Source organism: Fusarium graminearum, chromosome 2 (genome assembly GCF_000240135.3).
Source record: "Fusarium graminearum PH-1 chromosome 2, whole genome shotgun sequence".
Classification (NCBI taxonomy): domain Eukaryota; kingdom Fungi; phylum Ascomycota; class Sordariomycetes; order Hypocreales; family Nectriaceae; genus Fusarium; species Fusarium graminearum.
The window spans coordinates 540,479-553,029 of NC_026475.1; the positions used below are offsets into that span (position 1 = coordinate 540,479).

A 12,551-nucleotide genomic window follows, 5' to 3' on the forward strand; every position below is an offset into this window, starting at 1 on the left:
CCATTGAGGTCCGTCCATGAACCAGGGCACATTGTTCATGATCACATCACGAAAGCTTCATTTGCTTGCAAGTCACAGTGCATCACAGGTAGCATAGGGAACAAGAAAAATTGCACGAATCACTTCTAGACTCTCTATTCCTATTTTTGATTTGCACAAGATCCCAGGCTTTTATTTTCGCCTCATCTCGTGCCCCCAGACATAAGCCGAGTGCTCATGCCAACATGATCATTTCGTCGTAGAAGCGAGTACATCAGCCCTTGGGCGTGAGACCAGAGTCGTAAGATCCCACCGAAGGTTGTCATTTCAGAAATAATGCGCTTATTTCTTACCAGCCTTGGCAGCGGACTTGGTGACCTTGCCAGCAGCGCCAGTGGACTTCTCGACGGCCTTGATGACACCGACGGCGACGGTCTGTCGCATGTCACGGACGGCGAAACGACCCAGAGGAGGGTAGTCGGTGAAAGCCTCAACACACATGGGCTTGGAGGGAACCATCTTGACGATGGCGGAGTCACCAGACTTGATGAACTTGGGGGCGGCCTCAGTAGCCTTACCGGTTCGGCGGTCGATCTTCTCCTGGATCTCGGCGAACTTGCAGGCAATGTGGGCAGTGTGGCAATCGAGGACGGGAGCGTAACCAGCACCGACCTGACCGGGGTGGTTGAGGACGATGACCTGGGCGGTGAAAGAAGCGGCACCCATGGGGGGGTCGTTCTTGGAGTCACCAGCGACGTTACCACGTCGGATGTCCTTGACGGAAACGTTCTTCACGTTGAAACCAACGTTGTCACCGGGCTGTCCCTCAGTGAGCTGCTCGTGGTGCATCTCAACGGACTTGACTTCAGTGGTGACGTTGGAAGGAGCGAAGGTAACGACCATACCGGGCTTGATGATACCAGTCTCGATACGGCCGACAGGAACCGTTCCAATACCGCCAATCTTGTAGACATCCTGGAGGGGAAGTCGGAGGGGCTTGTCGTTGGGACGCTTGGGGGGCTCGATGGAGTCAATGGCCTCAAGGAGGGTCTTTCCGGAGAGCTTGCCAGACTTGATCTCACGCTCCCAACCCTTGTACCAGGGGCAGTTGGTGGAGGCAGTAAGCATGTTGTCACCGTTGAAACCGGAGATGGGGACGAAAGCGACAGCCTTGGGGTTGTAGCCGACCTTCTTGATGAAAGAAGAGGTCTCCTTGATGATCTCCTGGTAACGGGCCTCAGACCACTTGGTGGTGTCCATCTTGTTGATGGCAACAATGAGGTTCTTGACACCAAGGGTGTAGGCAAGGAGAGCGTGCTCACGGGTCTGGCCATCCTTGGAGATACCAGCCTCGAACTCACCAGTACCGGCGGCAATGATGAGAATGGCGCAATCGGCCTGGGAAGTACCAGTGATCATGTTCTTGATGAAATCACGGTGACCGGGAGCGTCTGATAGCCATGTTAGTATGAGAATGTGATGACAGCAGTGGTGACAACATACCAATGACGGTGACATAGTAGCGAGGAGTCTCGAACTTCCAGAGGGCGATATCAATGGTGATACCACGCTCACGCTCGGCTTTGAGCTTGTCAAGAACCCAGGCGTACTTGAAGGAACCCTTACCGAGCTCGGCGGCTTCCTATTGACAGGTGGTTAGTGACTGGTTGACACGTGATGATGAGCGCCCAGGGAATGGTTTGTGGGAAGAGGGCAGACGCCTGTCGCTCGAGTGGCGGGGTATGAGCCCCACCGGGAAAAAAATTACGACAAAGCCGCAAAATTTTTGACCTCGAGCGGGGTAACAGGCGCGTATCGAGTCGTCGTGTGAGGGCGATTCGAATGATATTTCGAAAGGGAAAGGGCGCGCGATCGAGGAAAATGAGACCAACCTTCTCGAACTTCTCGATGGTTCGCTTGTCGATACCACCGCACTGGTAGATCAAGTGACCGGTCTATCAAAGTATGTCAGCACATTGGAAATTTGAAACTACCCCGCCAAGTGTCGGCGGGGTTGGGATGCGGTGGTACTCACAGTGGTCGACTTGCCAGAGTCGACGTGGCCGATGACGACGACGTTAAGGTGAGTCTTCTCCTCCTTACCCATTTTGACGGTTGTGGATGGTTTGTGTGTACGTTTGTGATGAACGTGCTGTGAGATGGTTAGCTGCTGAAGCTGATGGTGCGATGACGACAGGCGACGATGAATACCAAGCAGGATAGTTGCAATGAAGCAAATGATCTTGATGATATCCTTCTACAAAGCCCTGAAGGGTCGTACGTACAGATTCGCAGATCGGATGCTTGAACCGGGTATGCGAGACGAGGAGGGAAGGGAAGAAAAATTAAAAGGGAAGTGGTGGGAGAAGGAGATTTAAAAAGGCCAGCAGGAGGGAGGAGGGGTGGGGTGGGGTGCGAGGCAAGTGCGGCGGCGCGGGGCAACCAACTTGGGAAGCCCTAACAGAGTCGAAGTTTTTTTGCAAGGCAGGTGGGTCTGACCCGGCCAATGATTGAGCTTCAAACCATAATGACGGCGAGTGAGCAAGTGCCTGCCAGAGTCGAGGAATGGTACGAGGGGCAGAAGAAGCTCAACAGAGGGAGGACACGATATCAGGAAGTTTTCATTGAGGAAGCCTCTGAAAAGGGAGTCTTTGGGATAGTTATCTACTGTAGCTCTCACTGAGGTTCGTTATACTACTTGCCGAGAATCTGGCATGGCGCTGTTCGTGATTGTCATGGTTGATATCAGCACCTGAAGCTGCACTGACGCTGCGCAGACAAAGGGGATGCGCTTGTTTCAATAGACCTCGACGGACACGCAAACAAACTGCTGGGAGTAGTACAGCTGTTCTATAGCCTGCTACGGTGCTCAAACTATTCAATAGCGCCTCTAGGATTCTCGTCACAGGTGCAATCATCTCTATCTCGACCTCGTAACAATGTCCATCTGCCACCAGAGACCATCGTGGTCCAAAAAATGGCACCTCTCCGTGGCGGTACTTCCCATCTGTTAGCAGGTACATGCGGGGCAATTCTTTTTTTTTGCGAATCTTTGTTGTGCGCAGGCATCGCCGCCCAAAGTACAGAAAAAATTCTCACTTTCGGCCTGAAGAAAATTCAATCATGGATGCTTGCACCTCAAGCGGTCGAGGCTCGGTGGGTTACCTTACGTGTGGTGGATGCGCGCGTCCGTCCTAGATTGTCTGGGGCCTTTTTAGGCCTGCTACACCACGTCGTGGGACTCTTCTGCCCAACCCGGCCAGCTTCTGAGGATTATGCTTTTTTTCTTGCCCCTCATTCTACGTCTGACAGCCCAGCGCAACTCCGGCGTGAGTCACTACATTGTTCTGTTGCTGTTATCTTATTTCTATATTCCCCCGGCGAATGTGTCATGTGCTTAGAAGGGGCCACAATGACAGAGGTTCTGTTTGTTGGCCGTGCTATTGTCTTCCACCTCTGCCACCATCGATGATCGAAGGAGGGGGAGCTTCAAACTGCCCCTCCACTCTGGTGCAGTCAGTTTCTGGCTCAGATTCCCTGCACGAATCAACGTCATGCTCCACTGGTACTCTTAGCGTCTGTGGGTTGCCACCACCGCTGCGCGACCAGTGCACGGAAGATCTGGGCTTGGCCAGGATGCTTTTGTCGCTGTGAGGTGGTCAAATAGGAAGTTGATTGTCGCGTATCAAAAATTTTCTTTGTCCCTACCTACCAAGCTGGAGGGGTAAATTGGAAGCACCCGTCAATAGATCTGCCATGACATCAGGAACAAACCCGTGGTCTGCTATTGTAGGATGTTTACTGCAAATCATCGCTCTAATCTCATATAGACTGATGGTATGTACTAATGGTAATCTCCGTTTATTGTTGCATTCCTTCGTTCTGGTCATGTCTCATGCAACAGCTGTTTGCTTGTCTTCTGCCCCTCCCCCTCCTCGTCTACAAACCCCTCCATAAGAGTTCGGTCCAGGTCCAGCCAGGCAAAACAAAGCCCATGCTAACCAGAGACAGAGCGCGCGCCAGACCAGAAAATAACCCCAGTAGAAGGAGGGGCAAAAAAACTCATGTCCAGCCACTGTGGATCCTACACGAAGCGTACCTAGCTGCAGCTCACCTTCGTTTGAACTTTCAGTGGAGGCTCTGATAAGTGAGGGTTTTGCGATTTCATGCAGCTTCAAGTGCCACCTCAGTGCTTTCTTTGTTTGGTGTGCCTAGGTGGATTCAACAAACTGGCCACCCTGCCACCTGGCCTCTTGATTCAGTAGCAATTCCCAGATTGTAAAAACAGACAGTGAAAATCGATGCATTTCATCCGTTAGACTCGGTTCGAACATGTCATATAACTGCCGCCATAGGATTTCTCCGGAACTGCAATGATAGGTTGAGGAGCTCTAACAATGCATATCATCAATCTCTTGGCTTTGAAACTGGGCGCATATTCACGGCGGCTATACTCCTCTTTCGTCTCCATTCTTGATGTTTTTCTTTGTTGTCACATTACCATTATGGAGAAAGAATGTCTGCAGACAAGAGACTGTCGAGGGGTTTGTCCACTATGGGTATGGTCTCTCCTGCATGCTTCGTTCGTTTCGGCTCCGCCGTCAGTTTGGCGTTTCCATATCATGTCGATTTTCGCACTCCACGGAAGATATCGTGAAGTTCTATGTGGAGGGAGCGGCATATGAAATTGTCTCATGATTCATTGATGAGACTTTTTATGTCCTTTACTCGTATTCTCAGACCGCTATTGTAAAAATTTGTCGAGAACCATCCAAAGACTCAGTCTCGATGCCTCTTTAGGGTAGCAAAATAACTTGGAACTTACACCAACCTTCCATGACCTCACCCGACCTGCACAAACTAAGCTTTTGCTGATCCAAAGGCGGTATATCTATTATGAAAGCCTGTGCGTGTTCATGACCAATAGTTGTGAAATTGAGGGTCGTTATCACGTTCAAGTTGAGCTTGACCTATCCTGGCGGTCAAGCGGAGCCATCCCAAAAAGCCATATAAAGTGCAGAGCCCCCTTACCTGTGTTACCCACAGATGTTTAAATCGAGGGCCGTAGACATGCCGCAGTCTACCATTGTCGCAATTTGCCGAATCAATCGAACAGCACCGATACAGAGTAGCAATTGAGATTCCCAAACGACATTGGCTACTGCCCGACGAACTTTGCTATGCGTTTCACGACAGACCCGATCTGCGACTTCAACCAAGACTACAGCATGTGAGCTCAACGACAACATCGAGCGACGGACCAATTCCTACAAGCAATAGCAGCTGCATGAGTGTACAGTGACCTTCACGAAAGTCACTGTTCCTCATGCTATCCCATGCTATCCCATGCTATCCAATCGCTATTTACCGACCTGCACTCCCCCGTCTGTGACTCTGCAGCATCCCGCCAGCCGCCACCAACTGGCAAACAACCACCCAACAGGATATAGACTGTAACAACACTGTCTCTCTCAACAATCAGTAAACCAGCTCTGGTCTCTGTGGTCGAGTGGTTAAGAGATTCGCAAGCCCGTATAGAGTAATAGCAACTCGTTGGCCTCCTATAACAGTATAGGGCGTAAGCCAAGGATCCTGGTGCAAATCCGGGTACGGGTATCTTTTGCTCCTTTTTGCCTTTTTTCTTCCTACTCTTGAGACAATGCCTGCTCGCTATTGCTCGGTGTTCGAGACGGGGCTCGAAGCGACTCCCGTTCTGCCCGCAGCATTTCGTTGTCTCATTAATGAGAAGAACAGCAAGCCGACTGGTAGGTTACGGTACAGAGTCAAGTTGCTTTAATTCAAGCACATCGTAGTAGATTCAACAAACACGTAGAAGTGACATGCAAAACGAAATGTAATGTTCAGTTGTATATAGGCAGTTGTACTATATAAAGGTCAAGACCAGCTTAACCGCAATTTCCGTTATATATACAAATCTCCAGCATCCCCTTTGCAAATCAACTACACATACTCTACTGAGCCTTGGTCTCAACCTTCTTGCCCTTGGTGTTCATTCCCTTTGGTGTCTTCAGTCCACCAAACACCGCTGCAGCGACAACCGCAATGCCTGTGGCACCCATAGTGTATGCGACCTCCCGGCCGGCCCACCAGTACACACTTGTGAACAGGATGGGGCCCAGGCCGCGACCAAGCTGACCCCAGCTTCGTAGCATACCAAGCTTGTTACCGCGTTCGTCCTCGTGAGCCTCGAAGCTGCTCAGAGCGTTCAAGCCAGTGACGACCGTGGCAGATGTGACTGCCAAACATGTCGCAGCGAGGTACAGGCCACCAATGGTGTTAACCCGTCCCAGAAGGATAAAAGACGCAAGGCACGCGAGTGTTCCGACTCGGACGGACATGAGGGGTGGGAGACGTCGTGTAACGCCGCCTTGAAGGATGGATGCCACAAGTCCGACATAGCCCAATAGTCGTCCGTTCTTGCCCGAGGTGAACGAAAAGAGTTCATAGGTCATGAAGGACAGAGAGCTCTCCATACCGGAGAAGAACAGCAAGAAAACGAAGTGGATGGCGTTCAAAAGGAAGTGAGAGTTGGTCCTCTCAATCTTCTTGGGCGCAACCTTCTTCTTCGCATCACCCTTGGCTCCGGTATCGCGCATCGAAGGCAAAGTCTCGGGCAGACTGAAGTACAGATAAACTGTCTCGGTCACAATCAACGCCAAACTGAAACCTGCAGCCGCAGCAAAAGGGTTCGCAGTGAAAGTCGAGAAAGTGCTGAGCCAAGCGCCAAGTCCGGGACCAAAGGTAAAAGCGATCGAGAAGCACGCGCCGATCAATGCCATGGTCGCGCCGCGAGATGACTCGTCCGAAATGTCGCTAGCCATTGCGGTTGCGAGCTGGACATTGCCCTCCGACAGTCCACCGACGATTCGGCTGGCGATAAAGGTTCGGAAATCGACGGCAGCAACCCAGAGCAGCACAGAAAGGATGTTACCGCACATGGAAGCCAGGAGAGCTTTACGGCGGCCGTATCGATCGGAGAGAGCGCCGATAAGGGGAGATGCGATGGCCTGAAGGAGTCTACATAACGCAAGATTGTCAGTTTGCGACTCAATGGCTATTCAGGGACCTGTGGTGAACGCACGAGAACAAGGAGCCGAGAGCTCCGCCTAGCAGAACGATATCATGGCGCGACTCGATCGGGCGGGAGAACGAGGCCTTGTATCGGTGGAGGCCTGATAGAACGTGTTGGAGGAGTGTCTGAGGCGCATCTTTGTCAAGAGGAACTTGGCCTTCGCGATCGCGGTAGAACTCGAGAAGCTGCGGGAACAAGGGAAGGATAAAAGTGAAAGATATCTAGATCGGGCCAGTTAGCATGTGAAGCATCTTGTGATTCCGGGTTGCCGCGTACCAAGTCGAGTAGTAGTGAGATAGCAATAACGCGGAGGACTCGCTTCCTCGCGGCGGGATCAAACGCAGCCATGATGGCTATTTAAGGACAGATGGTATGGCAGGAGATGTAGAAATGATAGCAAGACAGCAACAAGACACAGACAGAACACAGAACAAGTATATAGCTAAGGAAGAGGATAGAAAGAAAGAAGGAATCGACAAAAGAAGCGGAAGAAAGATTCAGGAGACAGTGGACACTTGATCGTCTAACAACATTGAATCTCCAAATGGAAAACGTGGTGGTTTCGGTAGCTCCGTGGCGAATGGATCCGAGGGGACTCCAACCCAATGGCTACGTCAACTACCTGAGTGCTCGGATAATAATAGCAGGTTAGTACATACCTGTGTCAGGTCGTGTGGCGTCAGCCGTCCCCCTGTAAATTAGGGGCTTCTAATTACTACATGGAGCCTCTTGACGACACGCTCCACTGCCATTTCAATGATTGTTAGTTAATCCTCGAAGCATCAGATGAACTGCCGTAAATGTTTCAATCGTAGGCTTGGGATCGGCATTGGAAGCGAGTCTTTATATTGCAAGGTAACATTCATATACGGATACATGAACACAGAAACTGGCAAGTCGAGATGAATATTGATGTTTTTAATGTTTTGATTTGTTTGTTTCATAACTAACAGTAACTCATGATTCTTTTTTAGTTTCTCCGTCTTAATCTTGTACCTAAAAACAAGTTTCCTTGTTTCAGAGACGCAAAAACTGGCAAAGTAAACTCTTCTGTAATCCTCTCGGATTCGGTCTTCGTGTAATTTCATACATCGTATTTTTCGTGGCATAGAAGACCATCCTATTGCCCGTGCGCCTTTGTCGGCAATTGAAGATTGGGTCATACCCTTGGAGGTCCCGTTGGTGCCGAAGACTCTTCCGCGATCAAATCCTCTCCCAGGAACACAGTACAATGCCCATAAAGGCAAAAAGACGACCTCCAGTATGCAAAGGTGCAAAACAATAACGCAAGACATAGGAAAGGGCACGTATGTGCCGTATCATATAAACATAAACATGAAACTCATAGCTTTCTCATGACATGATAACATAGTATAGCCTTCGTACAACCTCATTTTCATCAAAGGTTCATAAAGAGAAAAGGACAGAAAGACACTGGGGTATCGCAAAGCAGAGCAAGGAAAGATACCAGTACCTTGATTTCGTAAGTGTAAAGTGCTTGACTTCACTTAGTAAGTTTCGAAGGAGAATCGGAAACCCTCGGATCCCTTGTATGGGATGGGCATGAAGTAGTCGGCATCAATCTCACAATCTCGGACTCGCGTTTCGAAAATGCTGAGATAGCCAACGTCTCCATAACGTTGATCGCCGTCATCACTGCCAAACACAACACCACCGCTTCCCCATCGGCGGAAGAGTTTGGCTAGTGTAAGGTAAAGCTCGGCGTGGGCCAGAGCCATGCCAAGGCAGATGCGGGAACCAGAGCAGAAGATGTCGAGGTATTTGTCAAGTCGCTCACCATCTTCCACCCAGCGCTCAGGATGGAAGCCTCGGGCGTCATAAAAGATGCTCTCGTCCATGACAGTCTTGTAAGGACTCATGCCAACGATGGATCCTGGTGGTAGATTCCAGTCCTCACCGTTCTCACGATCATGATATACAAGAGCCTCGTCTGGAGCAACACGTGCAAGACGACTGCTAGTTCCGATACCAAGTCGCAGCGCTTCCTTGACAACTCCCCGAAGGTAAGGGAGCTTCTCTAGTCGTGAGAGAGGAACCGTCTCATAAGCGTCAGGCATGGCAGCAAAGAGTTCGTCCCGCAATTTGCGAAGAGTCTCAGGACGATTGAGGAGATGGAATGTGGCAAGGGACATGGCCCATGAGGTAGTAAGAGCGCCGCCTTGAACACTGATTTGGCTTTCCTGTGCCTGGCGTGACGCATTCTTCTCCCGTGTAGATCGGGCCCTGGTAGACAGCATGGTAGGATGACCTCCAACCATCCTCCATTTACCTGTGCTCTGGGGAGGATCGACACTGTGAATCTGCTCGAAGATATCGTTTTTCATCTTGAGAAACCCACCCCAGCCTGGCATGCATCGATTCGAGATGGACTCGGGTAAAGCGTTGACAAGAGTGAGCACCCAATCGAGTTGCTGCACGCATGGTCCCATGTGGGTGCCGATGAGAAGGTCGTTGGTGACTTCGGCACCAAAATCGGGTTTTTCGACAAGATGGTCACTTCGAGCAAAAGCATATTCGTTGATGACGTCTAAGTATACTGTTAGAGGCGTCAAGCGGTATAAGAGGGAAGAAGCTCACCATTGGTCAAGGCCGAGTAGGGATACATGACATCAAGAGGTTGGCCATTGGATACCTCGGCATAATTCATGAACGCAGTCAGAAGGGCTTCCACTCTCTCCTCGATAACCGGCTGCAGTTCGCGCACAGTTTGAGTTGTGTAAAGAGGGATCAGCGCACTTCGACGCAACTTGTTAAGGCCATGGTCGATGGCAGCAAGAGAGCCTTCAGTCGCAGTCTTGGGGGCTGCGAGAGCGTTTGGATGAGGAACTTGTGTACGAGGAGCACCGGACTAGGCTAGTGTTAGTAGCTGTCTTTATTCTGTTGTAGCATAATGTGTTTACCTGTTGGGTGTAGAATGTCCACTTGTCCCTGCGTCGGCTGGGGCTGGGGCTGGTGTAGAGGTCTGAGAAGAACTCAGGGTCTCCAACATGAACTTCCCAAGGGTTGATACGGACGATGGGGCCATATCGTTCATGCATATCGATGATCTTATAGTTGTATTGCCCCCCCAGGACAAAGTCGTAGTAGAACTCATAGTATTGAGTCAAAGCCGCCAGCTTGGGACCTGGAATATGGGCCAGAGGGCTGAACCATAGTCTCCAAACCACGAGGGCGACGATATAAACGAGCCAGACACCTGCAAAAAAGCATCCGGTCTGCTGCCAATTACGGGCAGCAATGGTCTCTTGGACCGCCATGATGGTGTTGGAATCCATTCATGAGCGACTCGCCCTGTAGGACGGTATTGTCATTGAACAAGGTGAGATTAAATGTGAGATTGCGGAGTGGCCATGGGCTCTCCAGGCTGCAGAGCAGAAGCCTTTGTAAAATCAGTTGGTCGAAAGCACGAGAGATGGTGCTGCATTTGTATTTCAAGCATTGCAAGCACAAGCCTTCACCGCATGGACTCTCCATCAGCCGGAGCGGATAGGCTGAGAGACGGGGAACAGTCTGCCGGGTGCGCGAGCGGGCCGCGTGGGGACGTTTCTATGGCGGTGAACGACAACTCGGAAACCCAAGACAGGGGCGGCGCCAGTTGTCACCGCCAGTGCTGCGGATGTCGTTGGTCGAGAGGCAATCGTGCTTCATCCAAAGGGTCTTAGTTTTGTGGAGGGCCAATTGGTGATGCATCCTAAGACCGGGGAGCTTGTAAACAACGCCGCCGCTTGCCTTTAACGGGATGCGCCATCTGATCGCTAAGACGTTTAAGAAGGAGTTTTCAGGAACGAATTTAGTTCGAGGTTGGGAACTCCAGGGGTCCAAGAGGAGGATTCTGTAAATTGGTAGATTTTTCTAGAGAGAAGGATTTGATTAGAACGAGAGGTTGGCGGATATGGAAGTGGGAACGGCGGGTTGGATGGAGGTTGGTGGTTGGTGGTTGATGTGAATGATACTTTTGTCGACTGTTACATGGCTTACACCTATTGGTGCAGAAAGGCAAGCAGTGATGTATGAAGGCCTAAAAAGGGTGCTTCTGATCGGCTGCATCCGAGCTAATTTTTTTGATGCAATGCACTTGACCGAAAAAGTGGGAGATGAGATGATGGCAGACATTTGACAGCCCAGCTCGACCCTTCGGTGCTATGTGATGCAGATGCAGGAGCAGAAGCAGACGCAGACAAGCGCTCACGGGCCATATACAGACCATTTTGATGGCAAATGTTAACGCGACAGATGATGACATGCAGTAGAGTGCACGGCAGTTCTGAGCTCCAAGGACAATATGTCATCAGATATCAAAAGAACACGAGTAATTATCTACTAGCAAAAGACGGCCGAAATACTAGAACAATCACCAGCATTTTCTCTCTTGATACTAAAATCCGGCGGCACAGAAAAAAGACATACGTGTACAGTCTATTCCTACGAGCCCCTCTTACCCCTCATGCTGCATTGTCTGAGATGGACACCTTCTTGTTGTTCGTGATACCCATGAGCCACCCTATACTCTTTCCCATCTCATCCCATCCCACTAATTCATCTATCTAGTATCTTGACCGACAACTTGAAATGACTATGCCGAAAGAAGCACCATAGCTATACCGAAGCATTCAATTTGTCGCCTGTTCTAAATGTGTCGGCAATTATAACCCTTGCGTGAAAGATCGGCTGGTACGAGAATCGACAGTGTCGGACCACAGTGAAGCCATCAGACACGTACAATAGGGACAGCTACTATGGCACAATCACCATCAACTGTTGCATGTCCGAGTACCACCGAGGAAACAATCCAGAGACAACAAGAAACAAGGCCTCGGCTTCATTTCAACAACTTCTAAATGATCTTAGACCGACACAGTCTTTGCGCTTCACATGTCACACCACTCGGGTGTCTTCGGTGTTTGAGAAACAACATCGTGATGCTAACTTGCTAGAGATAACGGGCATGCATATTCAACAAGCTAAAGTGAGACCTTCAAGTCTGGATTATGGTCTTGCATGATATGATGCAAGTGAAGCTCAAGTCAGCCATCACGATGTTCAGATGATCGGTGCTTCAACAACCCGCACCTATAATGACAGGCCACGACCTGGCTATCCAGGTCACGCCCTGCTATTTGCCAGATCTGGGTTCTGCACCCGATCTCATGCATTAGAAGAGGTCAGTGCAGTGGAGGATAGATAGATAGAGAGATGAGAGAGTACAAATGGGTCGGAGAGTAAACATCCCGCGTCCATACTACTCCACCCCCACACAGGAATCCGGGGTAAATGCCTCCATTTATTATTAGTTCCAGATATGAAGCACCTGCCTACCTTGCCGTGCCTTGACTAGATGCTCATGCTGGGTTAATGCTGAAAGAGATAAGAGACGGGATGTACCCCTCCCTTTGCATTCAATCGTAGGGCTGATTCGAACGTGTCGTTTCTCAAACCGGTCCCTGCCTCGGCTGCTGCC

At 50.3% G+C, this 12,551-nt stretch overlaps 3 protein-coding genes and 1 non-coding gene across 4 annotated transcripts; 1 reads left to right on the forward strand and 3 right to left on the reverse strand.

Annotated features, from left to right (window-relative positions):
* Positions 1 to 95: 95 nt before the first annotated feature.
* FGSG_08811 (elongation factor 1-alpha) lies at positions 96 to 2,314 on the reverse strand. Its single transcript, XM_011321607.1, has 5 exons — positions 2,265 to 2,314; positions 2,015 to 2,131; positions 1,872 to 1,934; positions 1,483 to 1,621; positions 96 to 1,430 (listed from the first exon to the last, which is right to left on the reverse strand). The coding sequence occupies exons 2-5, from the start codon at positions 2,084 to 2,086 to the stop codon at positions 322 to 324; spliced, it is 1,383 nt and encodes a 460-aa protein (XP_011319909.1). The 5' UTR covers positions 2,087 to 2,131; positions 2,265 to 2,314; the 3' UTR covers positions 96 to 321.
* A 3,193-nt stretch (positions 2,315 to 5,507) lies between these two features.
* On the forward strand, positions 5,508 to 5,595 carry FGSG_20695. The gene has a single exon. It is a non-coding gene; the product is annotated as a tRNA-Arg (tRNA).
* A 264-nt stretch (positions 5,596 to 5,859) lies between these two features.
* Positions 5,860 to 7,581, reverse strand: FGSG_08810 (uncharacterized protein). The gene is made up of 3 exons (XM_011321608.1): positions 7,349 to 7,581; positions 7,082 to 7,293; positions 5,860 to 7,017 (listed from the first exon to the last, which is right to left on the reverse strand). Exons 1-3 carry the CDS (start codon positions 7,418 to 7,420, stop codon positions 5,952 to 5,954), a joined length of 1,350 nt encoding a protein of 449 aa, XP_011319910.1. The 5' UTR covers positions 7,421 to 7,581; the 3' UTR covers positions 5,860 to 5,951.
* A 999-nt stretch (positions 7,582 to 8,580) lies between these two features.
* Positions 8,581 to 10,368, reverse strand: FGSG_08809 (uncharacterized protein; the record flags this gene model as incomplete). Its single annotated transcript, XM_011321609.1, has 3 exons — positions 8,581 to 9,620; positions 9,671 to 9,941; positions 10,087 to 10,368. 3 exons carry the CDS (start codon positions 10,366 to 10,368, stop codon positions 8,581 to 8,583), a joined length of 1,593 nt encoding a protein of 530 aa, XP_011319911.1.
* Between the last annotated feature and the right edge of the window lie 2,183 nt (positions 10,369 to 12,551).

Excerpts from the sequence above, each read along its gene's own strand:
- FGSG_08810 (XM_011321608.1), bottom strand. The coding sequence starts at position 7,420 with ATGGCTGCGTTTGATCCCGCCGCGAGGAAGCGAGTCCTCCGCGTTATT. Across the intron at positions 7,294-7,348 it reads TCTCACTACTACTCGACTTG|ATATCTTTCACTTTTATCCT; the intron begins GTACGCGGCAAC and ends GGCCCGATCTAG. Across the intron at positions 7,018-7,081 it reads GCTCTCGGCTCCTTGTTCTC|ACTCCTTCAGGCCATCGCAT; the intron begins GTGCGTTCACCA and ends TGCGTTATGTAG.
- FGSG_08811 (XM_011321607.1), bottom strand. The coding sequence starts at position 2,086 with ATGGGTAAGGAGGAGAAGACTCACCTTAACGTCGTCGTCATCGGCCAC. Across the intron at positions 1,935-2,014 it reads ACTCTGGCAAGTCGACCACT|ACCGGTCACTTGATCTACCA; the intron begins GTGAGTACCACC and ends ATACTTTGATAG. Across the intron at positions 1,431-1,482 it reads CTACTATGTCACCGTCATTG|ACGCTCCCGGTCACCGTGAT; the intron begins GTATGTTGTCAC and ends CATGGCTATCAG.